The 25,786-nt window shown below is 35.9% G+C and overlaps 1 protein-coding gene across 1 annotated transcript in view; it reads left to right on the forward strand.

The window, feature by feature from the left end:
• LOC108716846 (all trans-polyprenyl-diphosphate synthase PDSS2) overlaps positions 1-24,798 on the forward strand; it is a 100,222-nt gene extending 75,424 nt beyond the window's left edge. The window contains exons 5-8 of the mRNA XM_018263337.2: positions 1,516-1,686; positions 6,636-6,764; positions 14,815-14,850; positions 23,666-24,798. Coding sequence (XP_018118826.1) covers positions 1,516-1,686; positions 6,636-6,764; positions 14,815-14,850; positions 23,666-23,824 — 495 coding nt within the window. The 3' untranslated portion in view covers positions 23,825-24,798. The remainder of the gene's footprint in view (positions 1-1,515; positions 1,687-6,635; positions 6,765-14,814; positions 14,851-23,665) is intronic.
• Positions 24,799-25,786: the final 988 nt, after the last annotated feature.

The following is a 25,786-nucleotide window of genomic DNA, read 5'->3' on the forward strand; positions in this document are numbered from 1 at the left end:
CATTTAGCTCTCTAAACTCCCGCTGTTTTCCTAAACTTGCACGTGGCACAGGCAAAATTTCAGAAAATATGACTTTGGAAGACCTTTCCTTGATCTGAGAGCCTAGATCCCTGAAATCACTCTTTAAGGTCTTCCATCTACCATTTATTTTGTCATTAGTACCAATATGCACTAAGACAGCTGGGTCATGCCCAGCCCCACCCAATAATTTGTCTATCCGATCAACCACATGCCGAACCCTGGCACCAGGTAGACAGCAAACTGTTCGGTTGTAGCGATCCGGACGACAAATTACCCTATCCACTTTCCTGATAATTGAGTCCCCTACAACCACAATCTGCTTAGGCCTGACTCTACTCTCCTCCCCACCACTACTAGAGAAACTAGTCTCCCGGCTGTTAGAGAGATCAGCCCCATCTAGAATTTCCAATCCAGAGTTCATACTCCCATCATCTTCACACATCATGTGTTTGTAATAAACCTCAGCAGGTTCAACCTAATCTTCTTAGCCATTTTAGAACTTCAATAAACACGTGCCAACCTCTGCCATTTTGCAAGTTAAATCTTGACCCCTTAAAATGATTTACCCATGTGTACTATAAGGATGAAAGGGGTGCGTTATAATATCAGGAGTTGGAGAATGATCGAGAAGTTCTCTGGGAATGTCTGCAATAGACTGCAAAGTGTACTAAATGATCTCCATCTCAGGGGTAAGTTCGTATTAAGAAGTTCTTGACATATTTATATGTATGCAGAGCCAATTGGTTTAAAAATTCACACCACCTAAAATAGACTTTGAAGTTCCAAATAACAATATTGGGCAGGGAGAGATTTTTCTTACAAACCATGTAAATAAAGTTTCTACAGCTCACTACTGTATACATAGATATACAATTTATGTGTGTAGATGGTATAGATATATACAGGCTTTAAAAATGTACCCAGGTTAATAATGACTTATATATGTTTAATACTGCTTATTGATGCTGATAACATATATTGATACATATTCAAGCATGGTTTACTGTTACACCTCTGTAAAGGTTATGATAAACACTTTGGGTGCTCCTGGTAATGCTATACTGTGGAACAACAGTTATGGCCATAGCCTCCATAACATCAAGCCACACTCCCTGAATGTAGAGGGTAGAAGGACTTAATGGGAGGTTTTAGCAAAAGATTTGGCTTTGCTGCTGAGCAGTTGTGTGATAGGTAAGTCACATCACTGCCGCCTTCTACAAAGCTGGGCTGAAAATAATCGATTTTTTACTCTTAATTTTTTAAGCTAATACAAATGAAAAATAAAATATATAGTGGCCGTTAAATAAAGTATGTAAATTGGACAAGCATGTTGTTTGGTGTGCCATATTCACTGTGGGGAAATATGTGCATCCACAGTGTCTGCTTCATGTGTAATCAGTAAAAGGTTATTTGATGGCCACATAATGTCTACAGCAGTGGTTGTAATGTTCGTTTTAAATTTGTGTGTACATCTAATTATTTTATATTTTTCAGAACACATATACAGATGTTAATGGCATATCTAACTGGATGAAGAATATTTTCCTCTCTCATGGTTCGCTGCTGGCAATGAGTTGTCAATCTGCAATGCTACTGGCACATCATGATTCAGAGATTCAGTCAAGGGCTTTCCAATATGGAAAACACATGTCTATCAGTTACAAGGTCTGTATTCAGGGTAAAGATTTGCACACTTTGGGCCTCTTTTTCTAATCTGTATCTTAACCTGTATTTTCATTGTATGTGCCCATTTATTGTACAGCACCGTGGTGCTTTATAAAAATGTGCTAATGATAGGATAGCATGTGTTAAAATACTTATATAAGAGTAGACAAAGTTTAAAGTTGTTTTGATAATATGAATGAATAAATAAGAAATCCACACTTTTTGATTGTTGTAATATTTTGGGAGTGAATATAGAAAAAGGTCAGAATCACACCTGTTGTGAGGGCATGCCCATCTAAATCACAGTCTTATTCTGTAAATTCACTGGTGGCACAGTTTCCCCAGTAGTGTATTTAAGCCAGCAGTAATACTTGTAAAACCAATGGTTTTGTGGGCCTGGGTCTGTTTCCTCAGTACCACCCATGCTACCTCCCTTTCACTTAAATTGAAAATGGTTTATAGTGTCAGAAGTCATGCTATTCAGCCTGAAGACACTCACTAGTGCATCTTCGGCCTCAAAGGTTTTTCCAGTACAAGTCAAAGGATGTCATCAGCACTTTTTCACAGTCTAAAATAATCGATTGTAAGCTTTTTTGGGGCAGCGTCTTCATCCTAAGGCTCTGCTGCCCTCAGCCTGTGTGTTTAATGCAGGTTGAGAGACGCAGATCCATTCCCTTCCCCAGCCCTAAGAGAAAATGCCCTCTGCACCATAGTTATGGCAGAACTTTATACCATCCCCCTATAGTATTTATTTGTTCTAGATAGTTTATCTTTATGTCAGTATATCTGTAGAAATGCCTAAACAAATCTTAACGTTCAATCTGTTCAACTGCTGCTGTTTTATTACACAAAACTACAATCTCACCGACATTTGCTTGATTAAAAAAGTGCCTATAAATCTGGTTCCAGTTCTGGGAGAAAGCTGCAGCCTACAAGTGTTTTATATTCTCATAGCATCCCCTATAAAGAGAAATAGAACAGAAATGTTACATATAAAACAGATAGCTCATGTTAATATTAACTTTAATGTTGTGTAGGCAATAGTATTTATGGCAATTTGCAGTTAGGAGGATTTGGCTTGGAGGCTCTGATAAAACATTGATGTCTGACCTTGATTCGGCAAGATGCTGAAATCTCCTGGTGTTCCAGCATACCTAGTATGCCTATAATGGTTGCTCTCTCACAGGAGAAAAGTGCTGTATAAATAATTTCCCTTCCCTTACTTTATTTTTTATTTCTTGGGGTTTAAAATATGTATATTTTATGAAGATCTCATACGTAAAATTTAGATTACTGTGTCTTAATTAACATAGCACTTAGCAGCAGCATGGGAGTCAGAATGAAATGTGAACAAAAGAGGTTCTGAATAGAAAGATACGCAAGAAATATCAAAGTATAAAACCAAAGCCTCCAAATGAATCTGTTTTTGATTGTAAGGGTCAGCTCTTGACCTGATAACCACATGCATTAGGTCGCAGGCCAGTAAATCCAATCACCGTGCAAACTAAAACATCAAGACCAAAAAAAAGTTAATTTTTAAAGCCTGGTATATGTAAATGAAAAGTTGCTTAGAAATGGTCATTAAAAGCTAATTTAAAAGTAAGCTTCCCCTTTAAACTCGCTTTGTGTTAGACTGACAAGCTGGGTCGGTAATATGGTGCTGAAGTTCATATAGCAACATGCACTGTTTACAGCTTGATCTTGTGGATAAGAGCACAATATACAGAACATACCTTCAATAAATACAAAATGAATGTCATTTTTTTTGGCTACAACAGAACATAAAATCTGACATTGTGTGTTATAGGTTTCTGCATTATTTTCTACGGGAAAACATTTTATCTAGCAACACATGATACTAAGGATGGCTGTTGTGGCCAGCAATAATAGAGTTAAAACAAAAGTTCACTTAGTAATATGTATCTATAAATCAGGCAAATGCTTTGCCTCATGGGATCTATTTGACTTGCAGTGATTTTAAGTTAAAGTGAAACTGTTTGTCCCAATTTCTGTTGTTTAAGGTACTGGAACAGAGCAGATTCTCATTTCATAATTTATGAGTGATTTTATGTACAGGATGGCTCTAGTGATGTATTCCCTAATGTTTTCAAATTCTGCCCAGGAGCAACTTAAACTCCTCCATGTGTCAGCTATGGGTGTTTGTGTTCTATTGCCAACACAAAATGTGCAACCTAAAGAGACTAAGCAGGTGCTTTGGACCTCATGGAATAAATCAAACACAAAACTCAAATTTATCCCAACAGAATGTGATTGGTATGTGGCCAAGATGCAGAAATTGTCTAATGTTAAATCCTTCACTATAATTATGATTTTTGCCATTTTGCTTAATATACACTAGACAATCCAGTTTAAATATAATTGCAAGCATTTTATTAAACAGAAAGCGACATCTCCACAGGGTGGATGCACTGGTTGATGTAAATAATGGGGTTTGAAAGATTTGTCTAGTTGCCAGAATTACAAACTGATCCAGGGACTTGTTGCAGGTGGGGCTGTCACACAGCTGAATATCTCTAGATTTGTCTAAATCAGTGCCAGCAGTATGATTTGTTGAATGGAATGCACTCATTTTGGCCCAAAACGAAATAAAATTGGAGGATGTTGTCCGCGTCCTTGCACAGCCTTTTTTCTGCATGGGAAGTCTTAAAGTGGACCTGTCACCCAGACACAAAAAGTTTTATAATAAAAGTCATTTTCAAATTAAACATGAAATCTAATTTCTATTTTTTATTAAAGCATTCATATCTGTTGTAAACTCTCAGCTGTCAATCAAATATTGTCTGCCCCTCCTCTATTCCTTAGGCATAGAGGCGGGGCAGACAATTACTTTCACTTTCCATTCAGCACTTCCTACATGTCACTGCTCTCCACACATTCCCCTATTCTCTTCACGGTTTAATTGTGTAGCTAGGGCATGCGGATGGACATCAGGTTCCCCATTCTGGTGCACAAACAAGAATCTGAGATGATGCAAGGCTTGCCTTAATAACAGTGTCCACAAAATGGCTCCTGCCTGCTTGCTACAATTATGAATTTCCAGACTGAAGGAAACGATTCAAATAATTTATATGGGGCAAATTTACTTATGGTCGAATATCGAGGGTTAATTAACCCTCGATATTCGACTGCCGATAGGAAATCCTTCGACTTCGAATATTGAAGTTGAAGGATTTACCTCAAATAGATCGAACGAAAATTCGTTCGATCAAACGATTAAATCCTTCGAACCGTTCGATTCGAAGGATTTTAATCCATCGATCGAGCGATTTTTCTTCGACCAAAAAAAGATAGCAAAGCCTATGGGGACCTTCCCCATAGGCTAACATTGACTTCGGTAGGTTTTAGGTGGCGAACTAGGGGGTCAAAGTTTTTTTTAAAGAGACAGTACTTCGACTATCAAATGGTCGAATAGTCGAACGATTTTTCGTTCGAATCGTTCGAATCGTTCGATTTGAAGTCGAACTCGAAGGTCAAGTAGCCCATTCGATGATCGAAGTAGCCAAAAAAATTCGAAGTTTTTTTTATTCTATTCCTTCACTCGAACTTAGTAAATGGGCCCCTTAGTGTAATTAAAGTTCATTTTGCTTGACCAATAGGACTAAATAATTTTTGGGTCGACTGGTCACGTTTAAAGGGGTAGTTCACTTTTAAAATAACTTTTAGTATGTTATAGTATGGCCGATTCTTAGCAACTTTTCAGCTGGTCGTAATTTTGTACAGTTTTTATTAATTATTTTCCTTTTTCTTCTTCTGACTCTTTCCAGATTTCAAATGGGAGTCACTGACCCCAGCAGCTAAAAATTGTTTTACTCTGTGAGGCTACAATTGTACTGCTATTGATAATTTTTATTGCTCACCTTTTTATTCAGGCCCTCTCCTATTCATACTCCAGTATCTCATTGACACCATTGCCTGGCTGGCTGCTTGCAGTCATAGCAATCATATAACCACAGAAATTTCAAATTGAAGAGGTGAAGACCAGTTGCAAACTGCCTTAGAATATTACACTTTACATCATACTAAAAGTTAATTTTAAAGTGAAAAACTCCTTTAATTGCATACATTATTTATCAGTGGGCGCAGCCAAGTTTGCTCTGATGAGGTTTCCTAATTCAAAACGTCTAATAAAATAGTGACCCCTGTTGATAAGATGTTTCATGAAGAAGAGTTGCTTTAAAGGGCAGCTGTTGCCAAAAAATATTATCTCCAACCAAAGGTGCGGGAGGGAGCTCCCGGTGACGAGCGGCCATGTTAGGGAACACACATGCACATAACGAGCGAATGCCGCAGATTGCTCATTATGCACATTTTTGTGACATCATAAGCAAGTTATGCGCATGCACTCTGACTGGCATGGACACTCACTCAGGGAGCTCTAAATATGAGTGTCCTACTGCTGGCAGGGGGCAATTTTGTATTAAAAAAACCTACTGTTACCCCCAACCAGAGTGTGGGATACTATTTTTTGACAACAGGTGCCTTTTAAGTTACATAAGCAACTGTTTTATGAAATGGCTCTTGTAGTAGTGACATTGTTTAACTAGTAACAAAAAGCTATATATATATATATATACAGTATATATATATATATATATATATATATATATATATATATATATATATATATATATATATATATATATATATATATATATATATATACATATATTATATATATACATATATTTGGACTATTTGCCTTCAGGGACTTTTCTGTGGCACAGCCATTCATAATGAGATGCAGATATATGAGAATATCACTACACCTAACTAGTTTTCCATAGTATTCAATGCAAACATTCGCCCCAGAAGATAAGCCCCTCCAACATTCATTTAAACCCCATAAAGAGGCACCCCCACAGTTAAATAACTGCTGCTCTAATCTGTAGACCGTTCTAATACAAGACTTTTATATATTTATCCTTTAGCTAAGTTCAGACCTGCAGCCATTCATCAATGGGAAATACAGTGATTCATCATTTTGCTTGAATTCTGCTCCAGTGATTCTTCACCAGGAATTTATTGGAAGAGAAGCCTGGATGCAGCAGATCAAAGAGGTAAACACATTTGATTGTTTCTTTATTATTCATATTGCCATAGTGCAGTTCAGATAGTCAGCAAATTGTTAAACATTGATAATCTTGCAGAACCTTAATTATTATGTATACTTGTTGTAATTAGTTACAATTTTAATTAAAACATTTTTAGGCCTACCCTTTTGAAGAAGGCTCTTAAGGGCTCAACACACTACACTGGCATTAAGTTCTGTGCCTTTTAGACAGAAGGCCATTTATCTTGAGTCTTGTTAGGTTTGCTTAGGTATACTTTCAATTATAAAGCATTGTGGGCTGACACTGCTTTCCACTTGGTGCAGAGTGCAGGAGCCCCCTGGTGGTTCCTACATGAACATTAAAGGAGAACTAAAGTCTTAACTAAAGAAGTAGGCTAGAAATGTTGTACATTATGTTTTGGACTTCTGTTCCAGTCCAAGGCATCCAGAGACATTTTGCTGATTCAGTGCACATGCTCTGTGCTGCTGTCAGTTACTAAACTTAGGGACCTACTCACAATATACAGTACACACAGAATATAAATGTCACAGAACAAGGCTGATTACTAATTAATACAGATAATTACAACATGGCAGCTCTGGAAACAGTCCAACTAGCATCATAATTTAATAATCAGCCCTGTAGCATCAGCTTATATGACAGGCCAACATCATTTTCTGCTTGATAATTTGCGGTGACCCCTAAGCTTAGCTTCTCAACAGCTGGCCAAAGCACACTGAACATGTGAGTGTCGCAGACTCTTTCCAAGATGGTAACCCATTGTGATACGTTTGAAGTCCTGTATCATTGTTGGTACTGAGAAGCTGAAACTTTGGGCTGGTGCAATAAGTTCAGAAAATAAAATATGGCATTTGTAGCCATATTCATTGTTAGGGTTTAGTTCTCCTTTAAGGGGTGCACTCTGGCTTCCCTTAGTGCACTTGCATGAAGTGTTATGCAGATGACCCCTATTAACTATTTCCCCCTCATTGTTCTGTGCATGGTTGCATTATTTGTTTTTAGAAAAGACTATGTTTGTGGTACAGGTATTGGACCTAATATCCGGAATCATCGGGACCTGGGGCTTTCCGTATAATGGGTCTTTCCGTAATTTGGATCTTCACACCTTAAGTCTACTAGAAAATCATGTAAACATTAAATAAACCAAATAGGCTGGTTTTACTTCCAATAAGGATTAATTATATCTTAGTTGGGATCAAGTACAAGCTACTGTTTTATTATTACAGAGAAGAAGGAAATAATTTTTAAAATTTTAGATTATTTGATTATAATGGAGTCTATGGGAGACGGCCTTTCCGTTATTTGGAACTTTCTGGATAATGGGTTTCCGGATAACGGATCCCATACCTGTACTGACAAAGAAGAAAAGAACATGACGTTTGGCAGAGAAATAATAAGCTTTGAGCAGTCTACTACAAGTTAGAAAATTAAACATACTGTATCCGATTGCAATGGTTCAGGTTTTCCCCCAATACATTTGAGCATTTAATGCCATTATATTTAGGTTTTAGGGCAAGGTAATTTTGTTACGAGTTAAATTAGACAAGTAAAAGAAAAATCCTACTAGATACAATTATTTCATTTCTGTGTGTCATTGTTAAAGTAGTTGCCTCTGAAAATCCAAAAAAAGCCATAGGTTTGCCAGTAGTACTCCTGGGATCTCATTAGCAAATAAACATGAAAAAGCAAAAGTCAGGAGGTTTCTGTTACAAAATGATCTTCTGATCTCATACAGCATGATGATTTTGGAGAGTTTTTTGTATGTTTCTCTCCCTCTCTCAAATACATATATAAATCCATTGAGTAAAAAGCCCCGTATTCCATTTATACTTATCATCCTAAATTTTGCACATCTTTACATTGGGGAATGCAGCCTTATCCTAATGTGATTGAGTTTCAGGAACCCCATATATCATAATGTAGGAGACCTTGTAATATATGGGATATGCTAGTGAAAGCAGATGTTGGGACTTTGTATATATTATAAAAGGTTATCATACATGTGCCACATATTATGTGGTTTATTATATTAGTCCATGTAGACTGATGTATACCGTAGAGACTATTCAACCCATACATGATTGTATGGGTTTTAAAATTTCCAGTTCCACGCCATTTAAAGCAAGTAGGACATAATCACTCACAATTGAGATATGCAGTAATTCCAGTAATAACGCATGGGGTAGTAGAGAGTTATTTCTTTAAAAAGTTAAGTATTTTGGATTCACACCCTGGAGACAACTTGCATATTTTTATTAAAGCACAGGTCTACATATTTTAGGTAATTGCCATCCTCATGTGTTATAATACCAGCCCTGTGCAGTGTAGATTGTGCAATTTTTTGAGTCAAAAAGCACACAGAATGAAGTAAAAAGTACAACATTGTCAGTGGAAATTGAAGCACAAGGCAGAATGGATGTGGAGAACCTAGCAATGTATCACAAAACCACATTAGCAACTATGTACTCGGGCAAACCGGTGTGGTGCAAATACTCATTATTAGCCTTGCAGTGGAGCTTTAAATAGTTGCCTACTGACAAGTACAACCTTGACCATAGCACCTAGACTAGTTGAGAGAACATTTGCAGTTTGTGGTTAGATTTAACTCAATTTGAGGTAGGTAGGGTTTACTTAGTTGCATCTAAACAGAGTATAAAACTGGCCATACATTATAAGATCTGCTCATTTGATGGGTGCTAATGCAGTCCATAGGATTGAGGCTTGCATCAAAGTTACTTTGCGGTCTATGATCTGACTGGAAAATCAAACCTGCCTGATTGATATCTGACAGATTTTTGGTCCAATATTGACTGCACCATAATATACTAATATCTGGCCAATGATGGTTAAATGCCGATATGAAGGCCATCAGAACGAGGACCGCATCACTCTGCGACCAATAAGCTGCCAACTTGGTTGCTTATAGACAGTGATTGGATCATAATTGCCACTATGCAAGCCATTAAATCGAGCACCGTATTACTGTGCAGATGCAGTCTTTGCTACAAGGGGAAAATCAAACCTGCTAGACATTAATCGTTCATGCCCATTGGCTGCACCATACACTGCCAATAAACTGCCAGCTCATAGTTACATAATTAGATCGGGTTGAAAAAAAGACAAAAGTCCATCAAGTTCAACCCCTCCAAATGAAACCCAGCATTCATACATACACTCACTGACCCCTCCATATATTCACATAAACTACATTTCTTCTAGTCTAAAGGGGTGGCCTCTGGTACGGTGATCCTCTTTATGGGTAAAAAGGTCCCCTGCTATTTGTCTATAATGTCCTCTAATGTACTTGTAAAGTGTAATCATGTGCCCTCGCAAGTGCTGCAATACCCTTTTCCATATTGATTTTAGCTTGTCTGATACTGTAGCTTTTTTGCATGATCTGTTGGCCTCCTTGTACCTGATAGTGATAAACGTTTCAGCTGTCGCAGCTAACTTAAAAGCCTTAAAAGCATGTCTTTTCATACCCACCTTAAAGCCAACTCTTCTATTGAACCACAGTGGTTTTGTCTTTGCTTACAATCCGATTATAATGACATTTATATTTATTAAAAACGTTCCATTTTTGTTCCGTGTTTAACCCTGTGAAATGCATTTCCCACTTGATATGTTACAGAGATGCCCTTATACTGGTTTACAAATTTTAAATTCAGTGTTTTAGTTGCTCCCTTATAAAGCTGTTTCAGCAGCATAATCTAAAAGGAGATCATGTTATGATCACTATTCCTTAAATGCTCATCCACACAAATGTTAGAGATAAATTCGATATTATTAGTTATTACAAGATCCAAAAGTAATTCCTAGTTGGTTCTTAAGAGCTGGAATAAAAAGTTGTCATTCAGCATATCTACAAACCTACTATTTTTTTTCTGTCTTGGCAACCCAATCAATGTCTGGATAATTGAAGTCACCCTTAGTTATAACAACCTAGTTGGGAAGCCGCTTCTATTTGTAAAAGTAGCTGGGCTTCATTCTCGTCACTTACAGTATATGAGGTGTTTTGTAGCATACACCAAGGATCATTTTCTTTCTAACCTTTTGCCTTCTACCCATAGGGATTCTACCCCTTTACCAGTGCCAGCTATGGTTATTTCTTTAGCGCATGGCTTTAATTCAGGCTTTACATACAAACACACTCCTCCACCCTTTTTAATCCCTCTGTCCCTTCGAAAAAGTTTGTAACCATTTAAATTCACAGCCCGGTCACATGTTTTATCCCACCAGGTCTCAGTGATACCAATTATATGATAATTTTAAGAGCATGCAATTAATTCTAGGTCTTCCATTTTACCTGACAAACTCTGTGCATTTGCCAGCATACAGCGGAGGTTACTACTTTTACTTTTGAAATTTGCATTACTTAGTGGAGAATTATAAGTTAAATTAGTATTAGTCAGTTTTCCTTGTAACAGAGGGATCTCCTTAGCTGTTAAACTGAATGCCCCCCTCACTTCTCCCCCATGACCACGTACTAATATCACTGGCCTGTCTGCCCTAGCTTCCCCATAATTATTTGGCTCACCCACCCCCTTGTCTGGTTTAAACACTCCTCCAATGCCGCAGCCGCAACCTAAGGAGCACTGGAGATGATTACTCCTGTATGTGTAATCCCCAGTGCTCTAGCACATACGCGCTGTAGAACATGATTCGGCCGAACCCCCGAATCCTTTACAAAAGATTTGGGCAAATACCAAAACAAATCCGAATCTGCATACGTGGGAAGGGTCACGTGATTTCCCTCCCTGTCCCTAATTTGTATATGCAAATTAGGGTTCAGATTCTGTTCAGCCGGGGAGAAGGATTCTGCAGTGTATGGAGTTAGTTTGTGTATGCATTGGTATATAAAGTTTATATATGCAAATGTATTATAGGTGTACATATGTAACAGATCACATACATGTACTGGTGCACAAATCTGCTAAATTAACTAAGGAGAAAATATTCTGAACCCTATTTAATTTTTTAAAAACATACTGTAGACAATAGATTTCGTTTAATTTCTGTTTTGCATTTGTGCTTTGCATATTTACATTTACATCTGCATACCTCCCAACTGTCCCGTTTTTATACGGAAAGTCCCTCTTTTGACAGCTCAACCTGCAGTCTCTCATTTGTACTGCAAATGTTGAGATAAGGAAATAAGTAATCAATATAAGATAACAGGTCCCTTGGAAAAAGTTAGACACACAGCTTAAAAGACAATTCACCTTCATTAGCAACACTGTAATAACTGAAAACAAAAAAACACAAATATGTTCAAACTTTCATAACCTGCCAAATTTTGTAAAATGAACATGGTAATTAGGGGGTGTGGCCACAAAATGGGCATGGTCAAAAACATTTTGCCACGCTAGGCGCAACAACTTTTTTGCCCCATTTTTATTTGGCAAAATGTTGGGAGGTATGTTTTTGTGCATGCGCCTGTCACATTGCTTATTGTAGTAGTGGCACTATCTGCAGACAACAGCAGTAGAAGCAGCACCTTTACAATTACCAGAGCATACGTTAATAATACTCTACAAAGGATTGTGTCAGCTGCACAAGAATAGTTACCGGGGAGCACTCCAATATTCTCAAACCTCCATGTGCCACACGTAGAAAGCTACCCCGGTAAAGCTCAATAGTCCAGAACCTTTAGAAGTAAATATGGTGCACCATGGAGGGCGATACATAGACTTAAAAGTCGCGTTAAAAATCCATATTTTATTGTTAATATTCCATTAAAAAGACATCATATATAAAGGAACCATAGCTTAACGCGTTTCGTGGCTATCCAGCCACTTTCTCAAAAGCTCCCACTGCAGATACAGGTAACAAGGTTGTGATTTTGTGTGTGCAGATGCTTTTCCTTCATACAGCCTTAAGTATAATTAAAAGAAGCTGTTTATTTTAGCGTTGTAATTAATGCTGAAATAAACTGGTAGGTTTTTTTATATTTAAAGGGGTTGTTCACCTTTGAGAACTTTTAGTATGATGTAGGGAGTGATATTCTGAGACAATTTGCAATTTGTTTTCTATTTTTTATTATTTAAGGTTTTTGAGTTATTTAGCTTTTTATTCAGCAGCTCTTCAAATTGCATTTAAGCAATAAGAGACTGGAATATGAACAGAAGAGGCCTGAATAGAAAGAGGAGTAATAAAAATTAGCAATAATAATACATTTGTAGCCTTATAGAGCATTTGCTTTTTAGTAGATGTCAGCGACACCCAATTCACAGCTGCAAAGAGTCAGAAGAAAAAGGCAAATAACTATAAATAATAAATAATGAAAACCAATTGAAAAGTTGCACAGAATTGGCCATTCTATAACATACCAAAAGAACCACCCCTTTAAGTGCTGGGCAGTTAGTGGATGCAAGAAGAGTAAAGACTTTGAGCCACAAACAGACAAGAGTGACATTTATTGGGATATTTACTACTGTATGTAGTATAAAAAATAGAGGAACAATTCAGCACACATCACCGTGTTTAAAACAGTGTTAAAATGGTGTAATTATTTTACGCAGTTTAGCTTTGAGTAACTTCCGCCAGAAGCAATGTAAAATAACAGCAGCAAATCTGGTGTTCATATGTCGTAAAATAAACACAACTTAATAAATTCGACATTTATTTTACACAGCTTTTGACACAGTATTTCTGGCGAATTTCATTTTACACAGCATAACAAATATGCTCCATAATCATTTGGAGTGTACACACAACAAGGCTAGTAACTCTCATAGTGGAGGCAGCTAAATTTAGTTCCAGCCGGTGGGTTGATGAGCTCCCAGGTTGTCACCATTATCTCAGAGAGGTTCCGAATGATTGACTGCACAAGAATCTTGTTCTAGGGGCTATCTACCTTGAACAGAGCTTAGTAAAGATGAAGTTTGATGTTGTTTTCTACTGACAAATGTGTAATATCCATTTCTTGCATTATCAGCAAAAATTCAGTTTTTATAGGGTGTGGCCACAAAATAAATTACAGATATGGGACCTGTTATCTTGAATGCTCAGGACCTGGGGTTTTCTAGATAACTAATTTTTCCCTAAATCTTCATAACTTAAGTCTACTAGAAAATTATCTAAACATTAAATAAACCCAATAGGCTGGTTTTGCCTCAAATAAGGATTAATTATATCTTAGTTTGGATCAAGGTACTGTTTTATTATTACAGAGGAAAGGAAATCATTTTTAAAAATTTGGATTACTTGGATAAAATAGAGTCTACTGGAGGCTTCCCGTAATTTGGAGCTTTCTAGATAATGGGTTTTTGGATAATGGATCCAATACCTTTACTGGGATGTGACATTATTGCTACTGTGCAGAGTGAGGAGAGTTACAAATTGCCTTGATAACTATTAAATATGTAGTTATGCCTCTGATTACAATACTTAAGCTCTGTTTTGTTTTTACTAAAATGTTACACATTACACCTTAGTAAGGGTGGCTCATTCTTATGTCACTAGAATAAAATATACTGTAGCTCTCCCCAGCACAGGCCCTTTAAGCCTATCCTTAATTAAGCCCAGTTTTGCTATGTTTAGTACAGTGAAATGACCCCCTCATTCCTTAAAGAAGAGATGATTATGTTCCTTCAAGTGCATGTGTTGGTTGGTTCCCTACCATATATTTTACTTAGATATAAGTTCAGAAATATCTGAGCTTTAAGTGGAAGTTTAAGTGCTTTAAAATTGCTCTTTGACTTAAAAAACGGTGATATTCTAAGACTACAGTTAGTTGTATTTTAAATTTTTGTGATTTTTAATTTGCCTTTATTTTTGCAAAACTTGGCAGTTTGGAGTTGAATCTGCTGCCTGGTTGCAAGGGCTCACCCTAGAAATCAATAAATCAGACAGTGCTGCAGAATATGTTGGCGCTTTATAGACACATGTTAATAATAATTACAATAAGAAATTGTGGGTCACCCACAATAAAACCATTTTTAATGTGAGATTCCCTCTGTTGCTTAAAATTTTCCATAATCCCACTGGTATATATTCATTAATTAAACCTAATCTTGTGTTTCTGTCTACCTAGGCTCAACTGAAAGACAACTTGATTGACCGTGCAAAGGTGAGGAAAGTTCTTTTGTGTTAAAGTTGTAATTCTGGCTTTTGTTTTTCCTGTTGGACAGTAAATCTCTAGGCAGCTAAGGATGCCTGAAAATTAGTTTCAGATATTAGCAGCTACTTATGTAATATAAGCTTTTGTGTCACATATTTTATTGCTGCAGACCTTGGTGATTCAATTACTACCCTAATGCAATATTATCTGTATAAAGATTTGGTGCAATTAAAACCAGAATATGTTGGGCGTTCGGCACACTTTATGTGCATTAGACACACACTGCTGGTGCAGTAGAAGAAGACTTCACTATGGACTACTTCTCTGCACCTGGTGCAGGCAGGACATTTTTACTGCATTAGCAGGGTGCATCTAATGTGTTTGCTACCCCCTGTGACATTTGATTACCTGACTGAGAAGGGAAATTAGAAGGGCTGTTCACCTTCCAAACACTTCAACTCTAACACAGGTGATCAAATAATGCGGTTTCTTCAACTGTAAAAAGATCTATCCGACATTCCAGATGATTAATGGGCTTTTTCTTTCTTTCTTTTATTATATTTGCATCCACTGGCTTACCGTATATACTCGAGTATAAGCCAAGTTTTTCAGCCCCCAAAATATGCTGAAAAACTCTACCTCGGCTTATACTCGGGCCAAGCGCAAAAACGGTCGCCGCGTCTAAGAATAGTCGCCGGCGCCTAAGAATAGTCGCCGGCGTCCAAGAATAGTCGCCGGCATCCAAGAATAGTCTCCAAGAATATTCGCCGGCGTCCAAGAATGGTCGCCGGCATCCAAAAATGAGACGCCGGCACCTGCAATGGGAGCAGAAACCCTCAATTTTTTTATTGAAACTTACCAGAAGCTGCTGCATTTCTCACCCTTGGCTTATACTCGAGTCAATGAGCTTTCCCAGTTTTTGGAGGTAAAATGAGGTACCTTGGCTTATACTCGAGTATATACGGTAGTTAATTTTTGTTGGCTCTTGTTAATTTTCTTGTATGGTATACGATAATATCATACTATTGAGTCGTCTGTAATGTATTTTCTTCTTCTGCATAATATTTGCTGTCTATTGATTTTATTTGTTTAATGAGAAAATAAAAAATATTTCAACTAACCAAACACTTTTTTCATTTCCATTGTTATCAGATAGTACACAAAAAATAAAGACTTCTTCCAATTGCTTTCTATTTTTTGTATTTTTGAAGTTTAAACTGTAATGTTCTTGTCTCTGGTGTTTCAGTCTGGCAGCTTGGTAAATCCAGGTGCATTGAACTGTAATTGAACTGAATTTTCTACATTAGCTGATACATCAACAGCATCTGTGGATTATTAGCAACTATTACATTATTTAAATTCTAACAGCAGTCTGTAATGAAATTTAGGGATTATGCTCAACAGGGCCAAAGATAAAACATTCAGCAACTAATGTATTATTTTTAAACAGTTTAAGAGTCTGTGACCTCTTCATATTTTCTCTAGAAAGACATAAGATGGTGTAAAAGCACAAGGCCAATGGCCCACTGGACTGATTCTCAGGCTATAGATAAACTCATGCCAAAAATCAGCCCCTACACATGAATCAGTGCTTTTCTGAGCCTGTGCCCAGAACTGCATTGACCTGGATGCAGTCACACACTGCCAAAAACAGCTCCATATGCCTGCACCCTGGTGTATGCAATGGTTTCGGGTGCAGACACAGAAAGTGCTGATTCGAGTGTAGGGGCTCATTCTTGCCCTGTGTTTATCCTCAGATTGAAAATCAGCCCAGTGTGCCTTTGGACTTCATTATTAAAAAAAGCATTTGGAATGAGAACAACCCCATTTACCTTTTGCCAATATGCATTACTATGCAGCTCATATCATATATATGCACACTTCCCTGTACCTTTTAGACCAGACTGTTATAACATATACCCAGCTGATAATCATGCAAGCTCCTGGGAAACACTCTGATCATGCATATTAAAGTGTAATCTACCTGCATTTCTTGTCCTAATTCATCTATATAGCGCATCCCTATTATAAGTTATTGTTTTTTCCCCAGTCCAAAAGTCTGTGGACCTCATTTATAAACACTGGGCAAATTTGCACATAGCAACCAATCAGTGATTAGTTTTTTTCAGCCAGCTGTAGATTGAACACTGAAAGAAATCATCTAAATTGGTTGCCATGGGTTACTGCCCAGGTGCAGATTTGCCCAGTGTTTATAAATAACCCCCACTCTGTCTTCAGGGTAGTGATTTTATTTGCTCATAGAAGTCAGTACAGTGGGGTGCATTCTGTCAGAGTGAGCTTTTAACCCACTTCCAAATTCAGCAAAATGCATTTCCCTGATCCAGGAATCTTGGGTCCAAGGATTCTGTAATAATTACAAAACGTAAAAGAATTCCACTATGATAAACTAATTGTGGCTTCACTAGTAGTTACGGCAATGCAGAAATGCTTATTATTATGCGTATTGTAATGCTAAACTAGTCTCAGGACCAAAAGTATTGTAAATTGGTAAAAACTAAATTGAAAACCCTTGAGTATTGTTAAATAAATTCAGCTCCTATTTTGAATATGAATATTATAACCTTGCTTGGAACATAAAGCCATTAAATGATGTGCCTTTTAATGTCCTTGTACTTCACTGGAGGGAAAGATTATCCCTTACAAATTTAGTTTCTGATATTTATCAAGGTTTCTAAATTGTTTTTTATACAAGTGCAACTGTATATAATCGTAAAACACATAGGGGCAGATTTATTAAGGATCCATGAGCCAAAAATTGAATATAAAAATATACTTTATTTTACACTACATCTAAAAGGATGAAGCCTGACGCGTTTAGTGTCCCACATGGACACTTAATCATAGGCTAATCTTCTTGAAATACACACAAGATATTTAAAGGAAAGAGAGCCAAAAAGAGATCACTAAGGCGGAGCAAGTAAAATTGCCTAAAGGTATAAATGTCTCTAGTGGCCAATTTGTAGAATACACAATATATAATATTACAAAAAATGTTTATCCACAGAAGTATAAATTCATTAAATCCAAAAACATTTAGATGCATTGTGTAAACAATTTTTATATATAAATATGCTCCATATAATATTATACATATATAACAATATATAAATCTATAGGTATATAAAGGGTTTCATTCAGATAAAGCAAGAGATATCAAATTCGAAATGTAACCATTGGTTGTCTAGTTGCTAGGTAAAAAATCAATTTAGCTTCTTTTTTCAGGAGATTTGAAGTTGTACTTCCTCCTCGACTATTTGGAACAATTTTGTCTATGGCTATTATATTTAGAAAAGACAAATTTCTATTATTGCAATCCTCAAAATGCTTTGCTACAGGAGTAACACATGTTTCTTTTGAAATGTTGAGTATATGCTCTCTAATCCTATCTTTCAATTTAAGGCCAGTTTGACCTACATATTGTTTTTGACATTTAGTACACGTCAAAAGATAGATTACGTTCTTGGTATTACTGTTAATGTAATGTTGTATATTATAGATTTTGTTTGTAATGGAAGAAGTAAAAACTGATGTTTTCTTCAAAAATTTGCATGTAATACATCTACTCGCGCCACACTGAAAGCAGCCTTTAGTTTGTAACCATGTGTTTTTTTGTTATTGAAATTTGATAAAACTTGGGGTCAGTTTATTCCCTAGTTTCTGTTCTCCTAAGGATAAATTTATGTCCTCTTTTGAAGATTTGTTTCAAAATAGGATCAATTTCAAGAATCACTAGGTTCTTCTGGATAATATCTCTAATCTGATTAAATTGAAGACTTAGGGGCAGATGCATCAAGGGTCGAATATCGAAGTCAAAGGATTTTGCGCAAATACTTCGATCGAACGATCGAAGGAATAATCGTTTGATCGAATGATTAAATCCTTCGAATCGAACGATTCGAAGGATTTTGATCCAACGATTGAAGGATTATCCTTCAACCAAAAAAAGTTAGGCAAGCCTATGGGGACCTTCCCCATAGGCTAACATTGAGTTCGGTAGCTTTTAGGTGGCGAACTAGGGGGTCGAAGTTTTTTCTTAAAGAGACAGTACTTTGACTATCGAATAGTCAAACGATTTTTTTCGAATCCTTCGATTCGAAGTTGTAGTCGAAGGTCGAAGTAGCCCATTCGATGGTCGAAGTAGCCAAAAAAACACTTCGAAATTCGAAGTATTTTTTCTTCTATTCCTTCACTCGAACTTCATGAATGGGCCCCTATATGTTAGAATACATGATAAAGTCCCAATATTATCTTTCACTTTATAATGTTCTCTCTTATTGGTATCCGAATTATTTGAATTAATATTATCACTATATCTCTTAAACAAATCTTTTAATTTTTGCCGCTCTTTCAAAAGCTTTATCTAAAATATTTATGTTATAACCTCTTTGTAATAATTTATAATGAAGATCTTGGGATTTGGCAATGAATTCATCATCTTTAGTACAAATACGACGTAAACTCAAAAATTGACTATACGGTATATTTTTAGTAAGATGTTTTGGATGACAAGACTTCGCATTAAGAATAGGGTTCAATGAACAAGGTTTCCTATATATAGTGGTAACTACAGCATTGTTTTCAGTGTAAAGAGTAATATCCAAAAAATTGATGGACAAAAAATTTTGATTTGTTTGATACAGTAATTGTATCAATAGATACAGTAATATCAATAGATTTGTTTGAAAAATTTTGTTAAAAAAACATTTCGTTAATGAAGAGAAGGGGGAATTTGATAAACTGAGAATTGAATCTGATTTTGAATTTAAACAATCTAAATTTCCTAATTTTCAGGAGTTGAAATCAATTATCCATTTAGAAAACTTACAGCGAGATACTGATCCAGACTCAGGTAGAGTAAGTTGTGAGATAGTGAAAAATAAGTTCACACCAAAGACAAATTTTTACCCGGTTTATTTAAAAGATCATTTAATAAATATATTTCAGAAAAATATTGAAAAAGAACTTAATAAATTTACATAATGAGATAAATACAGTAAATAATGTTCCTCAATGTAGAGATAATCTTACAAATAGAGAACGACAAGCGTTAAATAATCTTAAAAAAGATCAAACTATAGTCATCAGAAGAGCCGATAAAGGAGGCCAAATTGTCATTCTTAATAAAAACGACTATCTAATAGAAGCAAATAGACAATTATCAGACCTGTCTTCCTATAAAAAATTAAATAAAAATCCAACTGTAAAATTTAAACTAGAATTTATTGTCAACTACTTTACAGTTCAATATTATAGAAGAAACTACTGCCACTTTTCTTAAGGTTGAAAATCCAAGAACAGCGTTTTTTCATTATCAGACCACCAGTAGGTCGCCCAATTATAGCTGGCATCGGTTCACTAGGAGAAAATTTATTTGAGTATATAGACCATTTTCTGCAACCTCTAGTATTTAGATTACCTAGCTACCTCAAAGATAGTGGTCATGTTATGTACATTTCAGTGGGATGCCTCCTATAAATGGGCCTCCATAGATGTAGTGTCCTTGTATTCATGTATCCCACATAATTTGGATTTGATTGCAATTGAATATCATCTTAAACATTATAGTGCATACGACACCAATTTGATTTACTTTATATTACAAGCTATTCATTTCTTACTAACACATAATTTTTTTCTTTTCAATAATGAATATTACTTGCAATGCTGTGGCACAGCTATGGGTGTGAGGTTCGCACCATCCTATACTAATCTCTATTTAGGATGGTGGGAAGAAATGTATATTTTTCAAGATGAAAATCTATTTTCTGGAAATATACAATACTATGGTCGCTTCATAGATGATATTCTGATTGTTTGGTCGGGCACACATAAAACTTTCACAGAATTTCTTTCCTATCTTAATCACAATGATCTGAATTTACAGTTCACGAATGAATGAGTCCATCAATTTTTTGGATATTACTCTTTACACTGAAAACAATGCTGTAGTTACCACTATCTATAGGAAACCTTGTTCAGTGAACACTATTCTTAATGCGAAGTCTTGTCATCCAAAAGATCTTACTAAAAATATACCGTATAGTCAATTTTTGCGTTAACGTCGTATTTGTACTAAAGATGATGAATTCATTGCCAAATCCCATGATCTTCATTCTAAATTATTACAAAAAGAAATATTTTAGATAAAGCTTTTGAAAGAGCGGCACAAATTACAAGAGAAGATTTGTTTAAGAGATATAGTGATAATATTAATTCAAATAATTCGGATACCAATAAGAGAGACCATTATAAAGTGAAAGATAATATTGGGACTTTATCATGTATTCTCACATATAGTTGTCAATTTAATCAGATTAGAGATATTATCCAGAAGAACCTAGTGATTCTCGAAATTGATCCTATTTTGAAACAAATCCTCAAAAGAGGACATAAATTTATCCCTAGGAGAACAGAAACATGTGTTACTCCTGTAGCAAAGCATTTTGCGGATTGCAATAATAGAAATTTGTCTTTTCTAAATATAATAGCTATAAACAAAATTGTTCCAAATAGTTGAGGAGGAAGTACAACTTCAAATCTCCTGCTAAATGGATTTTTTACCTAGCAACTAGACAACCAATGGGGTTAAATTTCGAATTTGATATCTCTTGCTTTATCTAAATGAAACCCTTTATTTACCTATAGATTTATATATTGTTATATATGTATATTTTTAGATATCTATAATATTATATTGAGCATATTTATATATAAAAATTGTTTACATAATGCATCTAAATGTTTTTGGATATAATGAATTTATACTTCTGTGGATAAACATTTTTTGTAATATTATATATTGTGTATTCTACAAATTGGCCACTAGAGACATTTATAACTTTAGGCAATTTTACTAGCTCCGCCTTAGTGATCTCTTATTGGCTCTCTTTCCTTTAACTATCTTGTGTGTATGTCAAGAAAATTAGCCTAATTTTAAGTGTCCATGTGGGACACGAAAAGCATCAGGCTTTATCCTTTTAGATGTAGTGTAAAATAAAGTATCATATTTTTATATTCAATTTTTGGCTCATGGATTCTATTTCTGTTGGACATTCCTGTTTGGTGCCTGCCTAATGCTGTTTTTGTTGTGAATAACTCCCGTATGCTTAAGGTCTGGGGCATGAGAACCGGGACCCAACTTGGAAAGCAGTAAGCTTATCCTAAATGATTTGATGGATTTAATATTTTCGTGATAATGTGGTTAATTATAACAGATTTATTAAGGGTCAAAGTGAAAATTCTAATTTGAATTTTCAAATTTTTTTTAGGGTCAAAACTGTCAAATTCAACTAAGGAATTGTCCAAACTCTTATTTGAGTTTTTTTTTATAAAAAATTCTAATTCGATTTTTTGATTTTTTTTATTATATATTTATTTGAATTTGACTATTTGCCACCTAAAACCTGCCAAATTCATGTATAAGTCAATGGAAGAGGTCCAGTGTCCAATTTGGAGCTGTTTCTAGCCTTCAGAGAAAAAAACTTGAATCGAGTTTGGTTGAATTCGGGTCAGTAAAATTTTAGAGTTTTAGATATTCAATTTTTTTAATAAATAACCCCCAATCAAATTTCGATTAAAATCAAATTCATTAGAGTAAGACAAACCTCACATGAATTCGAAATTCGAACCCTTGATAAATGTGCCACTCACAGTTCAGTCCCTGCAGTTATACAAGAACAAGAAGAAATAGTTCTAAGCTTGGAAACCCTTTTCAACATGAGTGCAATGAATACTGTTTGTGATGGACGTAAGTGTTTCCTAGTACTAGTTGAAAAAGCAGGCATAAATCAATAAAAACTAATTATAACTTCCATCCTTTTATTTAATGTTTAAAGCTGTCCATTTTGGAACTGTAATGCCTATAAATTCTTATATAAATTCATATATAATGCTTTGTGAGAAGTGTCAGCGAATAATAATTTGGTGCAGGAATTCTATTAGCTCCCAGAATCCCCAGTGAGGACGCAGGAATATGTACTTCATACTCCATATTTTATGCAGGGTTAATGTATGTATAATTTGTAGGTTTCTGAGGGAGGTGGGAGTGACTGAGTTCTAGATTTCATTACTCTTTCCTTTGCTATAAAAGCAGGGGTTAATCTAACCTCTATATATAATCTTCCTGCTTCACAATCCATAAAAGGGTTGGAAGCAAATTGAAAACGTGACTGGGGTGTTCTCCAGATAGGCAACGGTCGTTATTGTTATTATGACCCCCACTGTTAGTGACTGCAGAGAATTAGAGGCAGTGGGAGTGTTATCGCTCAATGAGAACTGATGGAAGTTAAAGAAAGGAAAAAAAGGATCTATAAAGAATCATGGAGTATTAAAAATTGCATTTTTGATTTTTTGATATTAGTGAAGGATGACAAGCCTTCAGCAGACAGACAAGGATACGTTCATAGTAATCATAACGGTAGCAGCACATCTGGCCGAATTGCTGATCCATTTTGCAGCTTGTTTTTTTTTCAAGGTGAGCTTTACGATGCGTTCCATTGTGAACAACAGACTGCTTAAGAACCAGCTGTCAGCAAAAAGAAAAGCCAATAGGAAAGGTAGTGATTTAGCTGTGCATCTACTGAATTAGACCATGAACTTCCCTGGAAAAAAAAGCTGTCTCATGTTCTTTAAGCATGACGTGATTTTAGTCTTTCAGCAGCCATCAGAATTTGCCATTTTTGTGCAGGTAAAGCCTTTACTAGGCACAGAACAATAGCTGTTAAATTTAATTATCCTGTCATATTAAGAGCTGTGTGTCTTATCATAGCTGATAATTAGTGGCTTTTTTTGTGTTTTTTGACAGTTGCAAAAGGCAATCAAGGCTGGCAAAGGTGTAACTTCTGCTATTGACCTGTGTTGTTACCATGGAGACAAAGCTCTGGAGGCTCTGCAGTGTTTTCCTGACTCTGAGGCCAGATCTGCCTTGGAAAACATTATTTACGGTGTGACTAGATTTTCCTGACACTAAATTGAAACTGAGACTCCTGCTTATGTTTTTACGGAAATCCTCTGGAACTCGAGGGCTGCAAAACCTAGAACTGTCACTGCTAGACCCATTCTGCCTTTTTATTCATCCTTTGCCATTCTCACTCTTTACAATATACAGTGGGCATGAAACCTTTTTTTTTTTTCTTTTTAATTGCTGCGGACAAAAATAGAATGTGAGGGGGAAAAAAAGGTCAAACAGTTTTCTCTTGTCATGCCAGAAGCACACTTGAGGCTGCACCAGTAGAAATAATTAATGAGGTTTGCTTCTGTGACCTCAGCAAATGGCCAGGAAATAAGTCCGTATTGATTGGACATAGCCAGGAGTGGCGCCAGTGTGGTGGCCTGTGGTTTTCCTGCTCCTAGGAGGACATAAGGGGTGTGATTCTGCAGGTGGCAGTAGGAAATCTCTTCTCTGACACTGACAAAATCAAGACTTTATTGTAATATAGACTCAGCACATCAAGGACACTCCTAATTTATAGAAAACCTGAAAGCGACCAGGCAATCAGTCAGCTTTTAATGTTTTAATAGTCTGTACATTCAAGTCACTTTTACTAAACACAGCTGATAAACTGATATACATTATATATATATACAGTATATTGCCCGTGCAACCGATGTGTTATCAGTCCTAGTAAAATTCCGCCATGCCTGGAAAAGACTGTTTTTGTCAGATCCGAATAAAATGAAATGTTATTACTGAGAATGTAATTAAGTGCTATATATTCACTTACAGATGGGAATACAGAATCTGATTATAATACCAGATAAAGTAGTATATGCACCATTTCAGCTGAAAGTGGTGTCCTCAAAGGTGATTTACATTTTTGTATGACTTCTTCTAATCATTTAAATGGGTATTGGTACCTTGAAGTAATAAAACTATACGATAATCATTTTTTCATTGGAATTTGATTTTAAGTAATGCCTTATATCTGAATGAAGGAAAGATTCACACACACACACCCCCACCGCATTCACTGGAACTTTACGAAGATGTGTTTTCTTTTCTAACCTTAGTTTGTCAGATTAAACAACTCTCAAAACGCCAATGACAGATAGAATACAAGGTAATCACAAGATGGAACTTGAGCCTGTCTCTGTTTTGTTCATTGGAGATGATTTTGTGGTTTGCATGCCTGCAACCTGAGCCCATCATTGACAAGAAGGCTAAGTTTACACAAATGATCTAGATTGAGACTCAGCTACCTTTCTTCCTTCTCTGGTGTAATTACAGCCCAATCTGGAGACAGCTAGCGTAGCAAACAGATTTTATTACATTGTTCACTCAGACACTTGAAGTAAAGTTCTTTCACTTTTTCAATTCTTTCTCTCACCTAGAAGGAGAACTTCAAAAACTTATCATGGCAGCTTGTTGAATTCCTCTGGCCAGGAAATGGTATACTGAAAGTCATCTGTTTCTTTCATTCTATCTAAGAATTCCTGAAAGTGGATATGAAAAGGAAGTATTCCTACAGACAAGCCAGTGCCCAGTCTGATATATTCTATTCAATTTCTCCATTAACTTTTTTCCACCACACTCACTGAGACAAATGTATTATCTCATAGCACATATTGCTTTATAGTTCAAAAAGTTGGTTAAAAAATGTAGCCAAAACATTTATTTTCTGCCTGTAGCTTTTATAAACTATCAGTATAAACTGACATATTGCTTGCTTCAGCTGAAGCATTTGTCTTAAACCTCCAAGAAACTGCCAGGCATGTAGTTCTCTTTGTAGTATGCTTTAGGCACAATAAGTATTACAGTAGCCCCATTCATTTTAAAATAGATATGCAAATTAATTATGTTTTTTACATGAAATAGTCTGTGCGTTTCTACTGCACTTCCTAATGAAAAATGCGCCCTAATTATGAATAGTTCATGTTCTACTATATGGAGGCAGTGATTTGTAAAACTGGTAGTTGCAGATTTTCT

Source organism: Xenopus laevis, chromosome 5L (assembly GCF_017654675.1).
Source record: "Xenopus laevis strain J_2021 chromosome 5L, Xenopus_laevis_v10.1, whole genome shotgun sequence".
NCBI classification, from domain to species: Eukaryota; Metazoa; Chordata; class Amphibia; order Anura; family Pipidae; genus Xenopus; species Xenopus laevis.